Below are 23,603 nucleotides of genomic sequence, written 5' to 3' on the forward strand. Positions count from 1 at the left end.
AAAGAGAAACTGTATCTAAGTGGAGATTTTTACATTAAATGCGTAGGTAATTTGAGCTGATTATAATCACCACTGACTGATTTCTTAGTAATCATAAACGTTATTCATAAACGGCTGTTAGCTTAATCAGTTGGTGATCGTCGGTTGTCCCTATCTGTCGTTATGACATAGGGAGAAACGACGATCATCAGCTGATTAAGTTAGCAGACGTTTATGAATAAGGGGTTAGTATTTACAAACTACTTATGAAGGGGTTGCGTCGTTTGTTGTGGCGGCAGGCAAGGGCAAGGCGGCGGGCAGTATGGGGGCAGGACCGCGGGGAACATGCCTGAAGCCGCTGCGAGTTGTCTGGAAAATAGAAGATGCCAAATAAAAACACAGTCGGTTCGATACCCGTCGGCTGACTATAACATGCATAATATTATGGCATACCTATACCCACAGACAATCCAACCTCTAGACATAGCATAGTCGCGCTACCCCCTCTGCCACACATACGGTAGCGTTACTCCATCTTCGAGTCAATCCCGTGCCGTGATTGGTCCGTGTCTTTGAACGGACCAATCACGGCACAGGATTCGCTCACCTCGTCCCCCCGCACCCCCGTATTCTTGGCAGCATCGGTTTCATGAAATAATTGGCCTAAGCTCAGTCTAGAGGTTGGATTGTCAGTGCCTATACCTAAGTAAAAATTAACCTGTATCGATCGGTTATCTACTCTTGCAATGTTCGCATGTGTGTGATAATATTACAGGGAATCTAACACAAACTGGTTGGTATAAACAAAAAACTCTGAAATTAAAACAATTGTCTTTCGATTTTCGAACTTTTTGCAAACTTCGCAACTTGTACCTAACATATGTAGGCGTTCCCAAACATACCTGTATTGTTGATCTAGATGAGCCTTTTCGATTCTTTTGTCCTTAGCTCTTCTGTTTTGGAACCAAATCTTAACTTGTGTCTCGCTCAAGGACAATGCTGTTGCAAGTTCACACCTGAAATGTAAATAATTATAAAAAATTTAACTTTTTTAACCGCCTTCAAAAAAAGGAGGTTCTCAGTTTGACCCGTATGTATGTATGTATGTATGTATATTTGTTCGCGATTATCTCGCGTATGGCTGAACCGATTTTGATGCGGTTTTCAGAAAAGTGTTTCTTACATTCTGGAGAAGGTTTTAGTATACATAGATCTGAGCTGATGCTGAACCCTGGCTGTACCTAGTGGAACTCAGGTTTGGTGCAACATAGGCTCACGCTGTTTTGGTAATCCGACACGCCTTGATGAGCACTTGGGAGAGCAGTACCCAAGATAGAGCTGATGCTGAACCCTGGATGTACCTAGTGGAACTCGGGATGTACCTAGTGGAACTCAGGTTTGGTGCAACATAGGCCCACGCTGTTTTGGTCATCCGTCTCATCTTGAGCACTTGGGAGAGCAGTACCCAAGATAGAGCTGATGCTGAACCCTGGCTGTATCTAGTGGAACTCAAGTTTGGTGCAACATTGGCCCACGCTTTTTTGGTCATCCGTCATATCTTGATGAGCACTTGGGAGAGCAGTACCCAAGATAGAGCTGATGCTGAACCCTTGCTGTACCTAGTGGAACTCAGTTTTGGTGCAACATAGGCCCACGCTATTTTGGTAATCTGTCACATCTTGATGAGCACTTGGGAGAGCAGTACCCAAGATGGAGCTGATGCTGAACCCTGGCTGTACCTAGTGGAACTTAGGTTTGGTGCAACATAGGCACACTTTGTTTTGGTTAACCGACTTGTCGTCGTGTGCCTATGTTGCGGAGTTCCACTAGGTGGGTCGATGAACTTTTTTCTAACTGCGTTTAAAAAAAAGGACGTTCTCAGTTTGACCCGTATGTATGTACGTATGTATGTGTGTATGTTTGTTCGTGATTATCTCGCGTTTGGCTGAACCGATTTTGATGCGGTTTTCAGAAAAGTGTTTGTTACATTCTGGAGAAGGTTTTAGTGTAGTACATGGATGGTTTGAAAAACCAATTGGACCCGGTAGGTGGCCATGCTATCGGTATACCTACCAACAAATTTATGTTGCTAAAACCGATTTAGATAAAATAGTGGGAGTCGGACTCGGACTGGGACTGGGAATGGGAGTGGAAGTGGGAGCAATATACATACAAATCGTTTAGCACGAAAACGTCATATTATGTTGTGTCGCGATTATCATCGAGTTAGGCCATCACCAACATTAGTAGACTAAATGGAGAGCCTAACAAACTAGTATTTTAGCCCAAAACCTATAATAAATGAAGTATCTACCTATCACTAAAAAGTAAAAAATAAAATAAAATAAATAAAAAATAATTAAAACATTAAAAATAAACAAAAATAAAACCAAAATAAAATAACTTAATATAATATCTTTTTTTAAAAAAGGGAACCGCCTTCAAAAAACCAACCCACTGAAAAGTACAAAATAATTTTTATATGGCACCCCTTTACGTGTCCAGTCCCTATACCACGGCGTAAAGCAATTTTTTGCCAAAAAGTAATTAATACCTAATAATAAGAAAATTAATAATCATCCGGGTAATTACTTAGTTTTTGAAGGCGGTACCAAACCAACAAAAACAGTCTTTACTACCAATTAGAAAAACAATACGAGTACGTAGTACCTACAAGAACTAAATTAATGAGTAAACTAAGTATGTCTTTATAATGCAAGTAAGTACAGCGTTCTTCATTGTCTAAAATATCGGTTCTCAAAAATTTTGGTTTGGCACCGACTTCAAAAACTAAGTAATTTATAGTTTGATATTTCTTCGAGTGCTTATTTTGAGTCCCGTGCAAGCGAAAGATTCTATAATAGATTCACGAGCGTAGCGAGTGAATCTAATTTAGAATCTTGAGCGTAGTAAGGGACTCAAAAGCGCACGAGATGTAAATAAACTTGATCTCGTGTAGTACTTACACAACATTTTTCACCTCAGCGCAGTGAGAACATACCTATTAGACAACTTGAAAAATGTAATCCTTGTTCATCACTTAATACCTGCACTGGCTGCACTCATGTTTTCTTAAGATATACAAACAATTAAGTTTAATTACCGCAATGGAACACAAAAACAAAACGTAATAATAAATTCCATTAAAATAATATAGAAATAACAAACATTAACTAACACTTCAATCGACCATTAAAAAAAAAAATCTTTGTAAGATACGGTCCGAATTGCGGATACGTACTATTTGTCAACTATGGTAGAAATTCTTAAAAGTAAAATAATTAATTTTGCGTGATGATCTGTGTATTTTTTGAGTTCGTTATTTTAATTGTACAATAAAATACCTAAAATATAGTATTTTATCAGTTTTTATCAAATCTTAAACTTTATTTTTATTTATTAATTATTAAGAATTCATACTCGTACGTGGTTTGGAACGATGCGGTCTGAAGTTTTTCGGGGGTCTATTATAAACCGTGAATATACTGTTGAATGTTGTTTTAACTTTTTTTTGTCTATTTCTTTTTGCTAACAGTGTGAAAGGGACAGAGATAATAGAACCCAAGTATTTCGAACTTTTATTAGACCCCGCATGTTGAAATGACATTTGACTATAAAGGTCACTTGAATGTCATTTTGTCTCACTCAGTGAGCAAAATCGCATTTTGCTCACTGTTTTTAAGAATCAAAGTACCCTTGTTCGAGCTGCTGAGGTGAAAAAATTATTTTGTACTTTTCAGTGGGTTGGTTTTTTGAAGGCGGTTCCCTTTTTAAAAAAAAGATATTATATTTAGTTATTTTATTTTGGTTTTATTTTTGTTTATTTTTAATGTTTTAATTATTTTTTATTTATTTTATTTTGTATGATGTGTAGGAGGCCAACTAGAACTCTAAGGGCTGATTTAGACGACGCGCGTACTCGCACGCGATTTTAGTTTCATTGGGTTACGTCCAATTCAACCGACCGATCAAAACCCGCAATGTAATTAAACTCGCATGCGAGCTAGTTCTCGCATCGTCTAAATGAGTCATAAACCTTTAAGCTTCAAGAACACCTAAACTGTCTTACTTGGTCAAAGCAACGTACCTCCGTGCCCTAGCGACGTATTCGCCCCTCGCGTACTCCAGCTCGAGCCTGAGGGTCTGGTGAGCTGAGAAGGTGGTCCTCTGCCGCCGCGGCCGGCTTTCCTTCCGCCGTCGACGGGCCACTGCAACAAACAAAAATGTTTTTTACACACTAACCCCCTTATTCATAAACGTCTGCTAAGTTAATCAATTGATGATCTTCGTTTCTCCCTCTCTATGACATAACGACAGATAGGGACAAACGACGATCATCAACTGATTTCAGTCAGCAGCCGTTTATGAATACTTAACGCCACATAACAAACCTATATCGAACCTCGTTTTCCCGGTTGCATCCTAAAGGATCTCAGGATCCTATTGACAGCCCTCTTTGATGCAAAAAAATTGGCGTAGAGTGGAATCTAATCCTAAACTTCAAAATCTTAAAAAAAATGTTGACATTATTATCATGCCGCGATCAGAAAGGGATTAGAAATAACAGATTTCCATACACTTACGTCAAAATCAATATGGATTGACAGCTATCTCAATCCCTTTCTAATCGCGATTCAGTAATACATGGACGGGGGGACGTTTTAAATTTTTAATGCTGCGCCATGAGACCGTAATGATTCCGAAACTGCGAATAAGGATAACCACATTCCCATACTTATCGCCCGACACTATCGCGAAATTAAGAAATTTAATCACAAACGACGATCCGACTACGACACAAAATGTTTCATACGTCGTCGTAATTTCAACCATAATACTACCACGCATAAAGTCTAAAACTAAAGTGATAAATCGATGAACTTGAGACAAACTCATGTTCAGCGAATAAGTAAGGATTCCTCATAGTTCCTGTGTCTGCCATGAGAACGCCTTTGTACGAGCTCCGGCATATTGCGGAAAGAAACCCCTTGGGTTAATCACGATAATTTTAATCTGTGCTATCAGATTTCTTGCCGTAATGTAAATATGATTCTAGGGGAACGTCATTATACATTACTTTGGGGTAGTGTACCTACCTACTGGAGTAGGGCTGCTTGCATTTTCACCCGACTGATAGAGTAAGGAGCTAAATGTTACAAAAACGAGGAAAGCAATTCTGCAGTTTGGTCGAGTTAATATGTGATAAATTAATATCTGGGTTTTCTGAAAAAAAAACACGTCCAAGAGAAGGACTCTGTAGGTACCTGATGGCCTACATCTAGGTACCTAATACACCCGCTATTGCTTGTGTTTAAATGTAATATTTAACCTTTTGGACGCCAATGACCGATATATACTTTGCATTTGCACCCATGTATAACAAACCCATTCTTAAATTTTATCTCAACTTAATCAGGCTCTATATACCCACCCATAAAAGTTAAGTTAATTTCAGATCTGTAAAATATATCCTAAAGTAGTTTTGGTATGAATGAAATGGGGATTTTTTAGGATGGGAAATTTTCGTCTTGTCCTTAGAATTATTAACTGTTATAGGAACTGCATAATTAAATATCACCTCGGTTTATGACCCATATACTACTACATATACATACTCATTAGGTACATCATTACATTTCACGTGCTTTCATTTCATTAGATCCACTCCCACGCAAGACGCGCACGAAATGAGAACAATAATCTCACGCAATCTCTAAACGAGCCATCAGTGCAATAAAAGGATTTCTTTTTATAACAATACAATAAAGAATATTCTGCCAATGGGTGCCTAACAATACCTACAATAAAGAGTAGGTATTCCGCCAGTCGACCGATCTACAACATAATTATTAAGTAGGCAGGTATAGGCACATATATAAAATTTGCTTAGTATTCAAATAAATCTGGAACTCCCACAGTGGCATACACATGCTCTGTGTTTGAGTGAACAATTCTGTATGATCTAATACGTACCTATTGATGCGTCGCATCGCATGCCTCTTACCGCACAGTCGTCACTGATATTACTTACAAATGTAATATCAATGTGCAAGCAGGAAACGACAATTTAAATCACATGAAGTGTGTCCGATTCATTAGCCCCCGAATTACCCCCGTACCGGGAGGCGATGATCGAATGATCCCGGTAACACACACCGCGCCATATGTCGCGCGGCGGTGCTTCAATCTCATCCTGCCACTGATTTCCATACCAACTGTCCGGGCCATGTGTCCTTTAACCTTTTCTAACTTGTATTCCGAAGAATTTAATTGATTACTAATTCTGTACTTACAGTCGTCATCAGACCTAATAAATATCTATGCGGCCAAGGCGCTGAAAACTATCTGAACATCAACAACTTGACAAAGAAGCTTTGTTCAGATATTTGTGCAGTAATCTTCAATGCCGAGACTATATGGGTACCTACTAAAATGTAAATAAAACTGCAACAAACAGATACGGGTAGATAGGTATTTAGGTAGGTCTTAGGTCTAGGTAGACCTAATCACAGAAAACCGCCTGCTCTTGGTGGTTGGTCGGTGTACCTAATAGGTATCTTAATTTTAACATCCGAGAAAAGCTGATTTCACAAAGCATTTTAAAATTTCATTAATCCAACAGGCATATTTTATAGAAAAAATAATTAGTCACTAACATGTCGTACAGTCAGCAGCAGAAGTTGCTAAGCGGGTGAGGTGGTCAAAACGATCTTGACACGACTTTATTATTAAGAGAATAAGAAAGAGCGTGTCAAGGTAATTTTGAACACCTCGCCCGCTTAGCAACTTCTGCTGCTGACTGTACTAAATAGGTAATTTTCGATTTTGTCCACAAATTATGTGGGATACGTCAGGTGGAGCCAACCCCTTTTATCTAATAATAAAATTGGTGTACAATATGAGCATAATCCCGATGTTGTCACATTTAATTGTCATTCGCTCAATAAACTCGTGAGTGGGGTGTCAATCGGAACTACAATTTGAATCGTAAACGATGTAAGTACTCGTAATGTACTTAGTAAACACACGTGCATTGATTCAACGTTCGCGGCTGCAAAGTATCATGCTTATTGCATTTCATCTTATTAGCTTAAATCCCGATTACTACTGTGGAGCTCGGGGTCCGTTTTCAGGACATTTTCCTACGTTGGTTAACATTCTCTATGTTAAACCATTGGCACACATGATATCTAGATGTGGTAAAGGTAGGGGCTCGTCGTTTTTCATTAAAAGGGGGCCCCACGTTGGAAGGATGCTGGAAGTTTGTCGAGGCATATATGCTAAGAAACTACTTAGACGAGTTTCTGTAGAATGTTCCTGTCTCAAATGTGATGTCCGGTTGGTAGGTACCCGCTTATCATGAGCCGTGCACTAGTTTGCCATGATTATGGTAGGTACCTAGGTACCCCACAACTATCTAAATGTCTTTTAGTATGATGAGAATACGTAACTGATCAAATCCACCCCCTATTCATAAAACACTTGATTATATCATCATCCGAATGTTTGTTTTGTTCGGGATAAAAAACTGTGATTAATGAACAATAGCTAATGTTAACAATGGCCAACGAATTAGGGTTGTGCTACTACCCCCTAATTTTCATTACCACCCCTAATTACGAGTGTATTCGACCATAAGGCCCCAACAAGTTATTTGCGTTATGGGTCAAGGAAAGTAGACCTTTTGTCTGTGCATTAAGAACTTCAATTTTACCACAGATAAGTTAGCCAGCTTTCAGCCCCTGTGAGATTGAGAACACCACACCTGACTTGCTTACATTTTATATTTGTTTTTTAATCTCTGCTGCAGATATTGATATTGCGAGACGCTTCGCCGGGTTACCATTGAAATCTTGCGATTGGAATCACCATTATCCCGTTCTTTTCTATTTTGTAAATGATTGGGCTATTTGTGGGGAAAGTCCAGTCGTTAATTGCTGCCTAATTGCACAGGGCTATTCGTTATTTTGATTGATATTCATTAAGTATTGGTATAATGTACTGTTTAATTAATGACGGTTGTAAAACTTTTCCAAATAACTAATTGATTATGGTACCTAATGGGTTTAATTTCTTAATTTATCATACTCATAGTAAGAAAGTGAATCTTGGCAATCATATTTTTTCTCGTCTATGAAGCTGATTTTATAAAGTATTACCTAAGTGCTAAAAAAGACGAATCATGTACCTATGTAACTAATCCCCCTTATAACCCCTTACTAACCACTTTACCCCTTACCACATTAATGGTCGAAATAATTAATTTGGAATTGAATAGCAACGGCAATCGGCAATACAAATGTAGGAAGGTGTCGTCCCCACGGTGTCCATGCAATAATAATCGCAACAATCTTTCTTATTTTATTCCAATTTAACAAATTCTTATTTTCAAAGCATAATACTTTTACAGATCCGTGTTATTCAAAGCATCGTGTCTTACAGAAACATCAAAGCACCCTTTGATATCGCCGGACCAATTTAGCCGTGAAAATAAAATACTCACTAGAAAAATATTGTGAATATAATAGAGTGCCGTGGAGATAAGTCTCCGTAGTATAATCCTCTGGACGTTGTCCCAGAAATCTCGCAACTCTTTCACGATTTCTACAAGATGGTCAAGCGACATTCAAATATATACCTGTCTTTCGATCGCTTACCGAGCGCTCGACTAAAGAAAACCTTTAGGTTATTATGAAGGCACATAATTAATATGGGGTGATATCTGAGAAGTTATCAGAAATAATATTAATTATTAACTATAAGTCAGGTCCCCACAGAAATTCAGCGCCACGGTTTGCCGTGACATTAGCCAATAGCCAATAACCAGTAGCCACTTCCAATCCATTTCGGATTTTTACTATATTTACGTCTCCTATCTATATATACAGTTGAGCTCAAGATCAGACAGTTCTGGTTTGCTTGCGGTGAAATGAAATGTTCAGTTTAAGCAAGGGAATATCCTACCGCTTTATTTTATTCTTTTTATAAAAATTTACAAAGAAATAACCCAACCCAGTTATTTCCTCAGTGAGATAAGACGAGTGCTTCATTTTATTTAAATGCGATTTGTTTTTAATTTAATCTGAATTCGCGGAAAACGATAATCCTAGAGTCTGTAAGAATTTTTTACTTTTTGTAATTTTCATATTCTAGAAATCATAAAAATTATGCAATCCTTGTAATCAAAGAGCCCTGCTACAGATTTTTGGAAATTGCCTCGGGTTTTCAGGTTCAACTTTAATTAGCCAGACTATAGCTTACTATTTTTGAAATACGAGGATAGAAATTGGGAATCTAGGGGCAGGGCCGGATCTAGGGTAGAGCGAGTGGAGCGGCCGCTCTAGGCGCCGGAGGGCGCCAAAATGGCAAATGGGAAAAAAAAGTTTTAAAAGACGCGAGTGTCGCGAGGCGAAGGCGAAGGGCGCCAAAACCCGATTTCGCTCTACCCTGATCAAGGACTCGGGCCGGCACTGTCTAGGGGTAAGTATTGATCGACCACTCGTTTTCAATTAATTCTATTAATTAGAAGAATTTAAATGCCTAGTAGTAGGTACATATAATGAATTCTCGCCCAATAAAACAATAATTCTACCGGCATATTAAAGTACGGTACGGTAGTTGTTTGTTTCTTATTCCTTCATTGCCAGACTTCGGGAACGTGCTTCAAATTCCCCGACGACAATACCTCCGTAAACAATATTCAGTTAAGCGGCTTATTTGAATGAAAATCGTTTCCTTCAACAGCGATTCTTATTGCTATGAAAATAGTATCATAATGGTTTGTCGCGTGGTTGAAAAACGTATTGTTCGCGGTGGAGAATGTGGAGTGACAGAGTCGAGTGAGGGAGGGAGGGAGGAGTGACAGCTCGCTTGGCGCCGTAGTGATGCGATTATGACGCCACGACTCGATGCCCGCCTATAGCCTCGGCGGCGCCCATTCGAGCTCGCTCTTTCGTGAAAATTGTCGGCACTGTTCTGCTACTTCGCTATAAAATCTGCCCATTGTTCGACTAATAACTATTACGAAACAACAATCCGTGAAACTGAATAGCGACAGCGTTATCAAATGAAAATTAGGGAGCTCTGTGTTATATTAAATTCGTGATTGTAATTTGTGGAGGCTGCAGGATTAGGTTTTTGTGAGATATCATTGATATCAAGTAATTTACTGTCTTTCAAATTGTAGGCATTTAGATTTATAGCCTAATATAGTAACAAATGTAATCCCACATACGATCACCCTGTCAGAAGAAACGAGCCAACTAAGGCAGCTAAGGCACAAAAAGTCCACTCCATCCTTCCAGGTTCCATTCTTTCTCCGTGCACTGCAAATAATGATAATAGGTATATCTATGTCCTTAATACTGTGGTGATGAGACTGATGAGATAGCAGCCAGCAAGTAGTTGAATTATGTAGAAATACTATAAGGTCTGACGATCGTCTGACGAAAGAATTTTCTTTCACTAATTTATTGGCTACCATATTTTGTGAACGTGCAGATTTTCTTCGAGATGAAGAATCAGTTCTTTCCAGGGTATGAGATGTTTCGAATGCATTGGTCGTGGCTCTATTACATATTATGCCCTTCCTTTCTGTAATGTTAATTTGTGGAATAATTAAGGTTGCTACGTACTACGTCAGATTCGAAATTTATGATGATGAACTACCTACAGGGTGCTACGGGTCTCATGTCATGTAACAATGTATCGAAGCTCATAGCCTCATACTCGTAGGTACAGGTTGTATGTACGTTTTTATGGTTCCGTAGCCAAATGGCAAAAAACGGAACCCTTATAGATTCGTCATGTCTGTCTGTCTGTCTGTCCGTCCGTATGTCACAGCCACTTTTTTCCGAGAAACTATAAGAACTATACTGTTGAAACTTGGTAAGTAGATGTATTCTGTGAACCGCATTAAGATTTTCATACAAAAATAGAAAAAAAACAATAAATTTTGGGGTTCCCCATACTTAAAACTGAAACTCAAAAAAATTTTTTTCATCTAACCCATACGTGTGGGGTATCTATGGATAGGTCTTCAAAAATGATATTGAGGTTTCTAATATCATTTTTTTATAAACTGAATAGTTTGCGCGAGAGACACTTCCAAAGTGGTAAAATGTGTCCCCCCCCCCCCCCCCCTGTAACTTCTAAAATAAGAGAATGATAAAACAAAAAAAAATATATGATGTACATTACCATGTAAACTTCCACCGAAAATTGGTTGGAACGAGATCTAGTAAGTAGTTTTTTTTATACGTCATAAATCGCCTAAATACGGAACCCTTCATGGGCGAGTCCGACTCGCACTTGGGCGCTTTTTTCAATTATCACACAGTCACCATCTTCCTCGTATTATCCCTTTTTGCCATGTCCCACGGGAGCCTGGGGTCCGTTTGGCAACTAAATCACAAGAATTGGCGTAGGCACTAGTTTTTACGCAAGCGACTGCCATCTGACCTTCCAAAGTGCCTAGGCCTTATTGGGATTAGCCCGGTTTGGTCATGATGTTTTTCGGTTAGTTGTTGATCAATGAAACACTAAAAGTTCAAGCCTTCCTATCTCTGGTGTTTTTAAAGTTATGAGTGTAATATTTCGTACGAAGATAAACAATTTATTTGGCTATCATATGGCGTTCTTGGTTTCTACTTATTTTTAACAGTTTCTGTATTATAAAGCTTTTTTTGAAAAATGAGTTTTGTTTCATTGTGTACTTGTGCATGTTTTCAATGAAACACTCTAATTTTTACAGTGAAACCGATGTAATATATATAGTCTACCATGAAACATCCTTAATAAACATTGAAACGTTGTAATAAATAAGTTACATTAATACATACATCCTTTCAATCAATTAATGACAAAGGAAAAGAGAAAATAGTGGTAGGCTGAAATTTGTTATTTAAAAGGTTTCCGAAATATGGAATCGTTATAAGATTGCTGAAATATCTAAAAGCGAAAGACTTTTTTTCATTGTACGCACACCTAAGTTTCATTGTGAATCGAAAATCTGGTCGGCACTTACGGCATGCTGCGAGAAAGGCGCCTTTTATGTCCATGGAGCATGATTGCCAACTAGGTGGACGCGGGAGGGTATTAAGCATCTCCATGCTTGATATCATACACTTCCTTGCAACATAGTTTTTATAAACGACTGTTTCAATGTTAGACATGTGACCTTAACCTTGCCATCAATGAAACATTCAACATATAAACTATCCTATCTCAGCCATTTCTAAAGTTAAGTATCTTATATGTTGTCATATGATAGACAAATTATTATCAATTTTCATGGTATTTTAGTTTCACAAAATTCGCACATAGTCTTTAATTAATTAAAAAAATAATGAGTTTGTTTCATTGTGTACTGATACTGGTGTTCAGTGAACATCATGTTTCATTGTTTACTACATAAAAATGTTTCATTGCGAGACTAGGGGGTGTTTTTTGAAACAATTAAAAAAAACTGCACCAAAGAGTGAACGAAATTTAAAAATATTTAGCTCCAAAGTAACTTTAATACACATAGAACACAACAAAAAATTAAATAACGCCAAACTAGACTCTATATCAAGATATAGAGTAAAAAATTAAAGGTAAAAAATTGCGAAACATAAATGAAAAATATTACTTTTGTCGCACGAATTCACAATAACGCTCGTAGCAACGTGCTCCGTCTCCGAGGCGCGCTCGCGTATTGGGGAGGTGCTGGGGGTCCCTGAGCCTGCTCTTGCTTGACAGATGGCACTAGCTGATAACACCTAGTTTCCGAGATATCGCAAAGTTTCACTGTGTACGATTGTTTCAATGTTCGACAAGTGACCCTACCGAAAAGTGAATGGTACCTACCTATGTATCATTTCGTACATTAGTTCTGAAAAAGTCAATGGTACCACGAGCCGGGGTTTGAACCCGCGACCTCCGGATTGAAAGCCGCTTAAGCTTTTACCCCTAGGCCACCATACAGAACTTCAATCTGCAATAGATCCTTTCAAAACTGTATTTACAGTTTGCCTGCTAAAAGTCCCTAGGTATATTAATTATACATATTTGATATGATATATGTAGGTACATACGTTAAGCGATACTTACACTTTCTGCCGTATTCGAACTTCAAGATATTCACAAGAGACGACACGTACTAGATCCATTCTAGATATAGTAGCCCGGCCAGCGAAAGAAAAGTCTTCTAGAAATCGATTTTCGGTCATGTCGTTTCGGATATGGGTGAATATGGTATCGATGCATTCAGTGTAATGCCCTGAACCCAAATATATGCGATGACAGGCGCGAAAGTGGTGGGATTGTTTTTTTTTTCTTACTCTAGCAATATGGGTACCAAATGAAAGCTAGTGAAAAGACCATTTCAAAAATATATGTACACTGTCGGGTTTTTTTGATGTTTTAATAATAGTTACAGTTTTAATGTAACAGAAAATTATACTTTTTTCAACTTGATGTACTTTTCTTATTTTTTGCTATATCTGGTTAATTATTTTTTAACATTACATAGAGGATATTCACAGTCACTTGGTATATATTTTGGACTAATCCATTCAGCCATTTTCAATTTAGGGCAGTTAGAAGTCAACTGTGGATTGTGAAATTTTTGAACGTTTTTTAATAATTTGTTAGACCAAGTACATATTTAAAATGTTACAGTATATTATATATTTCTGATCTACTCACAAAGCCCTTTCATTTGGTACCCCACATGATATGTTTAAACGAAAATACAAAAAAGTTTGTACTGCCGACTTTATGACGTCACAGCAACTACCCCACCCCCACCACTTTCGCGCTTGTCATCTCGTATATTTGTGTTCAGGGCATTACACTGCATGCATCGATACCATATTCAGAATATTCACCCATATCCGAGACGACATGAACGAAAACTAACCTAAAGCCAGAAAAAACGGCCTACTAATACGTTATAGATTAAATTTCTACTATGTAGTTCTCTTCTGCAGCGCAATTCGGGCGACTAATGTCACTTTTACGTTAGATAGAGTTAGATATCTATTAGATGTGAATTAGATCTCTAAATCATTTCCGATATGTCAAATTTGACAGGTTAGATCTTTAACATATCGTTATCGTATCTTGGTGATGTCTAAAAGATATCTAATAGATGTCTACATATTTCAAAATCCGAATCGGGCCCAAAAGCTGTTGTTTGTGTGATTTTCTCTTTACGTGTTTGCAGCAAGTCTAATGGCATAACTCGCTATTTCGGTTATTTTAGTTTTTAACACGCTTTTATTAGGTCGACCTGTATGTAACTAACTATAATAATAATAAATAATAAATTCATTTATTACAGGACCATCAGGGATCATTTTTGTTAGTACTTACGACTATGCCTTATAAAATATTGTTAGTATTATGCTCTATAAACTATACAATGTCATTTTGTAGCAAAATATAAATAAATTAATTGAAATTAAAAAGAAATGAAATTAAATCAAAATATAATAGATAATAACGGCTTGCATAAATTATAATAAATATTCGAGCATTACATTACAAATTAGTTAATAATGTTAATTAATAAAATAAATAAAAATGTCAAAATATTGATTGACTATGTAATGAAATCTTGCAAGTTAAATTTGATCCACTTCCCGGTTTCCGATTGAGCTGAAATTTTGCATACACATGTAAGTCGGGTGACAATGCAATATTATGGTACCATCGAGCTGATCTGATGATGGAGACAGGAGGTGGCCATTATTAGGTCGACCTGCATGTAACTAAGTTGTAAATTGTAATGGAATCTTGCAAGTTAAATGTGATCCACTTCCCGGTTTCCGATTGTGCTGAAATTTTGCATACACATGTAAGTCGGGTGACAATGCAATATTATGGTATAGTATGGCTCTTCTCAGGTGAACTTTTCGCTTCAAACCTTAATCTTTCAAACAAAGGCCATTGTCTCTATTATCGCAAAACCGCTTGCTCCCGACTTAGCACGTGCCAGTACAACATTCATATTGAGAAACAACCGCTATCGTCATAGTATTAAGGTTCAAATTTAATGTCACTGATATTCTAGATATTACGTTTTGGTAGTGTAGGACGATAGACCGCCCCGAAGCGATACGGCACTCATATTATTTTGATACTTAGTGTGGTGTTAAAAAAGAAACACGGTTATTTATGATAAAGCGTTGTATATTTTTTGTTATATAACAAAGTCTAAGGTAACAAGCAACAAAAAATATACAACGCTTTATCATAAATAACCGTGTTTCTTTTTTAACACCACACTAAGTATCAAAATAATATGAGTGCCGTATCGCTTCGGGGCGGTCTATCGTCCTACACTACCAAACCGTAATATCTAGGATATCAGTGACATTAAATTTGAACCTTAATACTATGACGATACCGGTTGTTTTTCAATATGAATGTTGTACTGGCACGTGCTAAGTCGGGAGCAAGCGGTTTTGCGATAATAGAGACAATGGCCTTTGTTTGAAAGATTAAGGTTCGAAGCGAAAAGCCGCGCTGCTTCAAGCGAAAACACACAAATAGCGATGAAGACATTATGAATGAGCTATCAGAAATACGTAAACAGATGACTGAGATGATGGAGCTCATGCGAAGTGCTAAGATAACCAGTGCCAGACAAACTGAAGCCATAGATAAAGTGTCTCGGGATATTACAACAATTAAAGACGAACTAAAAAGTAACCAAACAGCAATAGAAAATTTAGCAGCAGAACAAAAAAACATTGAAGAAGAAGTTTCGAACCTCAGAATACAGAATAACAGTACACAAGATAAATTAAATGTCGTAGAAAAAAATGTGTTTCAGCTTCAACAAGCCCAATCAGCTGAACCAAGCGTATCCAACGATTCGCGAGAAGACGTGATTGCAGAAGCCCAAGAGCGATTTATGAGACAGAAGAATATTATAATTGAAGGCATATCTGAGCCATCCGCTACCACCCACACCGAAAGGTCATCGCAAGATCTAGAGGAAGTGCTTAAGATAGTTACCAAAATTTTACCAGATTTTGATCAACAAATAGAAACAAAGAGACTGGGTAAGTACAAATCAGATAAAACTCGACCCTTGAAAGTATGTTTCCCAACAAAAGATCATGCTTTAAACATCCTACGAAATAGAGGTACTTTAGACAATAATTCTATAAAAATATACTGTGATCAGACCAGGGAGCAGCAGCTCTACTTTAAAAAACTCAAAAAAGAAATAACAGACAGGACTGCAATGGGTGAAGCTAACTTGGCTATTAAATACATCAAAGGAGTGCCTAAAATCATCGAAAATGTGTCAAAAAACTAAAAACTACTCGAAACAACTCTACTCCAAGTGCCTTATCCTCTGAAAATAAACTTAAAGATAATATTTCACATCAAAAAACAGATAATTACGAATCTATATCCACCAACAAGAAGTCCCTAAAGTGCTTGTATGCGAATGTTCGGAGCATCGTGAAGCCTGGAAAGTTAGACGAGCTAAAATGTGTCATTAAATCATTCAACTGCATCATACACCTCATCATACTAACGGAAACATGGCTAAAATCTGAGGACGAAATCAAAGTTATACAAATACCAGAGTATACTCACTATTATAACTACAGGACGGGTACTAAAGGTGGGGGTGTTTCTATTTTCGCACATAACAATCTCAAACACAGCCATATAAAAGACCAAGAATTACATGGAAACCATTTTCTTCAGATCAATCTTGAAAAAACCGCATTAAATATTGGAGCAGTATATAGAAAGCCGGAACGCGTGAATACCACAATATTCTTTGACAATCTCACAGATCAGCTATTAACATCAAATAGGAGTATTATTTTCGGCGATTTCAATTTGAACTTATTGGAGTCCGATCGAACTACTAATGAATATAGACAACTACTAGAAGAAAATGGCTACAGAATATTAAACAAAATTGATAAGAGTTATGCAACACGTGAAACTACCTCAAATAAATCCATAATAGATCACATCTGTACAAACTTACTCCAAAATGACTTTCATATGGCAATAATCGAATCACCGATGTCAGACCACAAACAAATATACCTAGAAATTACAAACTGTAAACCAAGTCTGACAGAGAGAATAAAATATGATGCCATTGATTACAAAAAACTATACGAAACAATTAACAAGGACAATACGACAAATGAAAGCTACGAATACACCAACCTGGAAAAAAGAATACTTACCAGCGTACAAGCCTGTAAAACAAAGAAGACTAAAATACTAAATCCGCCCAGACAAGACTGGATAAATAAAGACATACTCAATGGAATAAATCAGCGAAACATGTTGTGGCGTGAACATAAAAATAACTTAAGTGACAAACAAAAGGAAGAAAAATTTATTAAAAAAAGGAACGAAGTAACTAGAAAAATACAAAGGGCTAAAAGTGAATATTACCACAACGCATTTACTGATTGCAAAGGGAATTCCTCTAAAATGTGGACATTAATAAATAATTTATCCAAAAATAAACTGAAGAACGAGCAGGTACCTAAAAAGCTTCAGACAGAAGTGGGGACTGTGACTGATCTAAGTGAAATTTGTGATTCCTTTAACGAGTACTTCTCTACAATAGGAACAGTATTAGCTAACAAAATAACGAATAAACAAGATAATGGGTATACTTCTAAACTCCTTACACTGAATCACGAACTTTGTGAATATAGGCCATCTACGACCAATGAAATTAATAAAATCATAAATAAATTAAATAATAACACTAGCTCAGGACTAGATGGCGTTACTACTAAAGCTGTAAAGTGTATACAAAGCCTTATTGTTAACGAATTAGTAAATTGCTTCAACAAATGTCTGGAACTTGGCACCTTTCCTGATAGTCTCAAAGTCGCTAAAGTAACACCCATATATAAATCTGGCACTAAAATAGACCCTGGAAACTATAGACCAATCTCGGTACTGCCCATTCTATCCAAAGTTATAGAAACTGTAATTCGAAGCCGTTTTGAAAGTTACCTAAAATCAATAAATTTTCTATACGAGAAACAGTACGGGTTTCGGCCGCAATCAAATACTCTTACAGCAACGGTAGATCTAGTTACAAAAATTAAAGTTGCAATAGATCAGAAGAAAGTAGCACTGGGGGTATTTATCGATTTAAAAAAAGCCTTTGACACCGTTAGCCACAAAATACTTCTCCAAAAATTAAGCGACATTGGCGTCAAAGGCACCGCCTATAAAATGTTCGAGTCCTATCTCTCAAACCGGAAACAAATAGTAAAGATTGGCCAGTGTGAGAGTAAACCCTTTCCAGTAACATTTGGCGTCCCCCAAGGGTCAATTTTAGGACCATTACTTTTCCTTGTTTACATAAACAATATACACGAAATTGGCCTAAGGGGTGATGTAACCTTATATGCTGACGATACCAGTCTTTTTTATTTTGGCAACTCTATGCAGGATTTGATAAACGAGGCACAGGCTGATCTGAATTTACTAAACAGCTGGTTCCAAAGAAATTTACTAACCATCAACGTCAACAAAACAAATTATATAATATTTGCTCCAAAAAACAAGAAACTTCAATTTAGCGAGACCTTAAAAATAAACAACCAAAGCATAAATAGAGTCGACCATGAAAAATACCTGGGCCTTATACTTGATAAACAACTTACTTGGAAAACCCACATAGAAAAAATTCGAGCTAAAATAACTTCGCTTACTGGAGCTTTACGTGGTATAGCCCGATGTCTTCCAAAACAAATTTGTTATACAATCTACAACTCATTGGTAAAACCTCATATAGACTATCTTATCGAAATATGGGGTTCAGCTGCCGCTACCCATATGAACAGCTTACAGAGGTCACAAAATAAGTTAATAAAAGTTCTCTTCAAATACAACCATTTAACACCTACATCTAAAATCTATAAAGAGACCAAAATAATGAACATCAACCAGACCTACATATATTACACCTGTCTACTAATCCGCAAAATCATGCGAAAGGACCTGCATATCCAGATAACTTTCACTAAAAAGCACAATGTACAAAAAATGAAATTGAGAAACGCTAACAACCTAATACTCCGGACCCCACGCACTAATTACGGGAAAAAGAGCTTACTCTACGAAGGTGGTCATTTATACAACAAATTACCAAATACTATAAAAGATGCTAAATCGAATACCACTTTTAAAAAATTACTTAAACATCATGTTTTAAATAACCTTAATACAAATAATTCATATAACTATTAGAAACATTTTAAAAATATATTACATAAAAACCATTAAATAAACTATTTAATAAAATAATACATTACAAGCTCAATACAAATCATTTTTTTTTGTTAATAAAACATGTCGCAATAATATGAATTAACTCTCAATATTAATATAAATAAATAAAAGAACGTTATTGACAAAAATAGCTTCTCTTAACTTTAATAAATAATGCAAAGTGAATATAATATAATATGTACCTCAAGTATTCAATATTTAACACTGAAATATAAAATCTAAATTAATTTATTAAAATACATACCAAAATGTTTGTTTAGTTATAAGTACATCCTCTGTTTTATAAGCTATGATACTGACTAGTTGTTATCGCTATGCACTATTCTGATCGCCTGCCGAGCGCGGGCAAGTTAATGGCGCGCCTGAGCTAGCTTAGTAACCATGATCTCTAATTACACATAGTCGCTACCCATCCCGCGATCTGCAGTTCTGGTTAGCCTGAGACCTCGCGCCTGCGCTCGCGCAGCTGATTAAACTAATCTAATGTGCTCGCGTACTTACTTGTGTAAGTCGCTGCGGGCTAAATAATAAAAAATGTCTACCTACCTACATATATATTTTCTTGTCTATATTTTGGAAACACTTAATAAATTTGCACATAACTCTTACTTCTTAGTATAAGTAATGTTAACTCATGTAAGTGAATTGTAATATTCTTATGGGTAATAAAATTCTTTAAACCTAAAGTTCACCTGAGAAGAGCCATACTATACCATCGAGCTGATCTGATGATGGAGACAGGAGGTGGCCATAGGAACTCTGTGATGAAACAACGCAACCTAATTGTGTTAGGGGTTTTTAGAATTGTCTCGATGAGTATTAGTTGTCTGTCGTAAGAAAAGTACAGTCAGCGTTAAAAGCGTGTACCAAAAATGAAATTTTTTCCAAAAACTTATGCCTTCACGGTAACTCCTTCCTAACTAAATAATTTTAAAAGAAATAAGTACAACATTGCAGAAAACTCATGCCCCGGCACCCCTGACGCAGTCCCTGGGATCACACATGTGTTCCATGGACTCGCTCAAGTTGAAACCGCAGTTGAAACTAATATTTTGATTCGTACCTTCAACCAAATGTATACAGTGTTGGATTAGTGACTATTTAAAAAAGTTCATAATGATAATACTTATTCATTTTTCATTTCTCATGCTCTAAAAGAGGGTAACTGTTGTTCTAAAAGGAGTGCAGAAAATGATTCGTTTCTGCACTAGAGCATTTTACGTTCCAAGTACGGTTTTTATTTATTTTTATACAAAGCAATTGAAATTTGGGTTTAAATAGATTTGTTTTTTCCATTCTGTTATTTAACTCCCCATTCCATAAATAACGATACTTTTGGCTAAATTGTTAATTGAAAGTTAAACAGTTAAGTTAAAAAAGTAGTGCTCGAAATGAAAAGTAGAGTGTTTAACTCTGGTGAAAAGCATCATTTCAGCCTCGTACTGCGCTCTCACTGCGCTAGGAGACCCCGCTCTTCCCATTTTTTTTTAATACCATATAGGTGGCAAACAAGCATACGGGCCGCCTGATGGTAAGCAGTCACCGTAGCCTATGGACGCCTGCAACTCCAGAGGTGTTACATGCGCGTTGCCGACCTTTTTTTAAAAACCTGTACACTCCTTTTTTGAAGAACCCCATACCGTAGACCCTCGGGAAAACCTCGGAAGGGAGCTCATTCCACAGCCGGAGCGTCCGCGGGAGGAAATTCCTCTTAAACCGCACAGTACGCGACCATTTAGGTTCTAGGGTGTGTGGATGAACACCCTGCCGATGGCGAGCGGTGCGGTGATAGAAAGCTGCCGTTGGCATCATGTCAAACATTTCTTCAGAGCACAGCCCATTGTACAAGCGGTAGAACACACATAAGGACTAAGGAGGCAAGGTCTCTCCTCAGACTTAAAGGTTCAATACCGCTTGTGAGTTTGGGATCATCGACGATTCGTACAGCGCGCCTTTGGATTGAGCCGAAGGGTCCAAGCTGGCATCCAGGTGCTCCTGCCCAAAGGTGACAGCAGTACTCCATATGGGGTAAAATTTAAATAAATTTAACTTTTGGAAGTCGGTTTTACTTTTTTAAAGTGAGTTAGTTATATTTAGGTATATAGACGGTCAAGCAGATCTTGTCAGTAGAAAAAGGCAGCAAATTTTGAAAAATGTAGGCGCGAAGGGATATTGTCCCATAGAAAATTTGAATTTCGCGCCTTTTTCTAGTGACAAGATTTGCTTGACGATCTATAGTAACTAATTTATTGTAATTAGGTATGCCATCACCTGTTTTATCGTGAAGGAATCTGCACTTTGAGAATCGAAATTAGAAATTAAGGCGGTGTGGCAGTCTCTCCAGGCGGTGCCAAAAATGTATTCAAGCGTATTATGTTTGTCCGTCTTCGTATAATGAATTCCCAGCAAACTGAAAATCGTTTTAATACCTACCTTTATTTAACCGGAATTAGTGCAATCCTAGGAGGTGTGGATAAAAACAACCTTTCCTTGGATTGACAAAACCACTCGATGTCGAAGGAATCCACCATCAACTATGAATAAGTACCTACCTACACTGGTGAAAATACGTTTTCGGATTTTAACATGATTATACAAAAAAGAAATTCAAAGTGGCGGCCATTTTTTAGAAATTTTGACTATGAATTCTGATAAATTCATATTAAGGCACCTTTCAGATCCTCAGATATCAATTTTTATCATGATTAGACCATTTTTTCCTACCGTTTTCGAACGACAAGCAAAAAACAGAAAAAGAGCAAAAAATTATCATCACCTCCTGGGATTGCGATAAATTGGGAATACACGCATTTAGGACCAAATGAAGGCATTAAAACGATTGAGTTGTTTCTCGAGAACTTGCGTTATGGACTATGGTGGTGGCTTGGAGCGGTGAACAATTTTGCATTTCATTCGGCAGCAAATATTGTTAATCCCTCGCAACGCCCAAAAACCACGTTTCGAACCACTTATTGCTACGCTCGATTTCCGCTTGCTCAGCTATCAATATTAGCACGAGGAGTTGAACAACAACTTGTAAAATAACTATAATACATTATACCTATTTATTATACGTAACCAAAGGCAGACTAGGTAGGTATGTAAAATCTTGTGATAATCAAATTTATTCTAATAAAACCTTAAGCTATTTTCGTCTCATTACTTACAAAAAGCAGCCAATCCAGCGCCGAATGCTAGCTGCTGATGCGGCAGCAGCAGTGGGCGCGGACACAGCGGCAGCGGCGGCGGCCACATCGAGCTCGCCGAACCCCCGTCGCTGCCGACCTCCACGTCCGAACCGGACTCGCTGCCATTGCTGCCAACCGCACCACCTTGCTCCTTCGGCTCTTCCAGGTGCCCGTAAATGCGCGCGAAAAATTCCCGCGGTGACGACGGCCGAGGGGTCCGAATCGTAGTCTCGGGCGGTTTTGACGAGTCTTTTATTTCGTTGGACATTTTGAACGAGCACTTTTATCACATTTAAATAAATAAAAAAATATATTAGATTGAAGTTATTTTTCAGTAAGGTTTTTCTGATATTATTTGGTAGTTGTATTGGTACATTGTGTAATAAAAAGATAAAACTTTTTTAAAGCAAAAAAAGTAGATTTCCGGATTCAGACTGTTATTTTAAAATTTACTGCACTTTTTTTTGGTTTTGTTTTAAAAAATTAAAATACTGCTAGCATTAAGAATATTCAACGAACCACCTCGGCACGTGACATGCGGACACATTGGACACGTGGATTGACCGTGGACATCCCGTGTCAGGTGCAAAGTCCCGCCATCCCTAGGGAACGTTGGCCCCGCCCACTTCACCCTATCTCACTCTCAGTTGCCAGAATACGTGCAAAGGGGTGAGACGAACCAATCGGTCAAAGTTCCAGTCTTGCCCCGCCCTAAAAGGAGGATGGGACAAGCTTTTTTTCTTTTTCTCTATGGAAACTTTATTTTTAATTTTGTGTTAATCAAAATGACACACCATTTACTACATATTTACTAGTTGAATTTAACACCTAAATAATTATCCAACAATCAAAAATAAATGATAAAACGTATATTAGTTAACATAATGCAACACTTTGCCCCAGCTTTTCTTGTTGTTTGTGTGTTTTTGTGCCTTTCTTTTAGTTGCACGTTTCCTCTTCATAGAGCTCACCCAAATGACTTGACCGAACTGTTGAATCGTAAGTTTCCTGTAGATAATATTTCATTTAATCTGACTTTTAAACAGTTTAGAAGAGGCAGATAGGTATACCCACTCGTACCAAAGGCATGTCAATAATTGTGACGTCCCACGGGTAAAGGTACCATATGGCGGTTGGCGCTTA

The 23,603-nt window shown here is 37.4% G+C and overlaps 2 protein-coding genes across 2 annotated transcripts in view; one reads left to right on the forward strand and one right to left on the reverse strand.

Moving 5' to 3' along the window:
* LOC134662046 (protein CREG1) overlaps nucleotides 1-23,603 on the forward strand; it is a 550,933-nt gene that overhangs the window by 36,345 nt on the left and 490,985 nt on the right. The window lies entirely within an intron of this gene.
* On the reverse strand, nucleotides 228-22,728 carry LOC134656048 (homeobox protein rough-like). The gene is made up of 4 exons (XM_063511568.1): nucleotides 22,440-22,728; nucleotides 4,067-4,187; nucleotides 882-995; nucleotides 228-348 (listed from the first exon to the last, which is right to left on the reverse strand). The coding sequence occupies exons 1-4, from the start codon at nucleotides 22,726-22,728 to the stop codon at nucleotides 240-242; spliced, it is 633 nt and encodes a 210-aa protein (XP_063367638.1). The 3' UTR covers nucleotides 228-239.

Source organism: Cydia amplana, chromosome 2 (assembly GCF_948474715.1).
Source record: "Cydia amplana chromosome 2, ilCydAmpl1.1, whole genome shotgun sequence".
NCBI lineage: Eukaryota > Metazoa > Arthropoda > Insecta > Lepidoptera > Tortricidae > Cydia > Cydia amplana.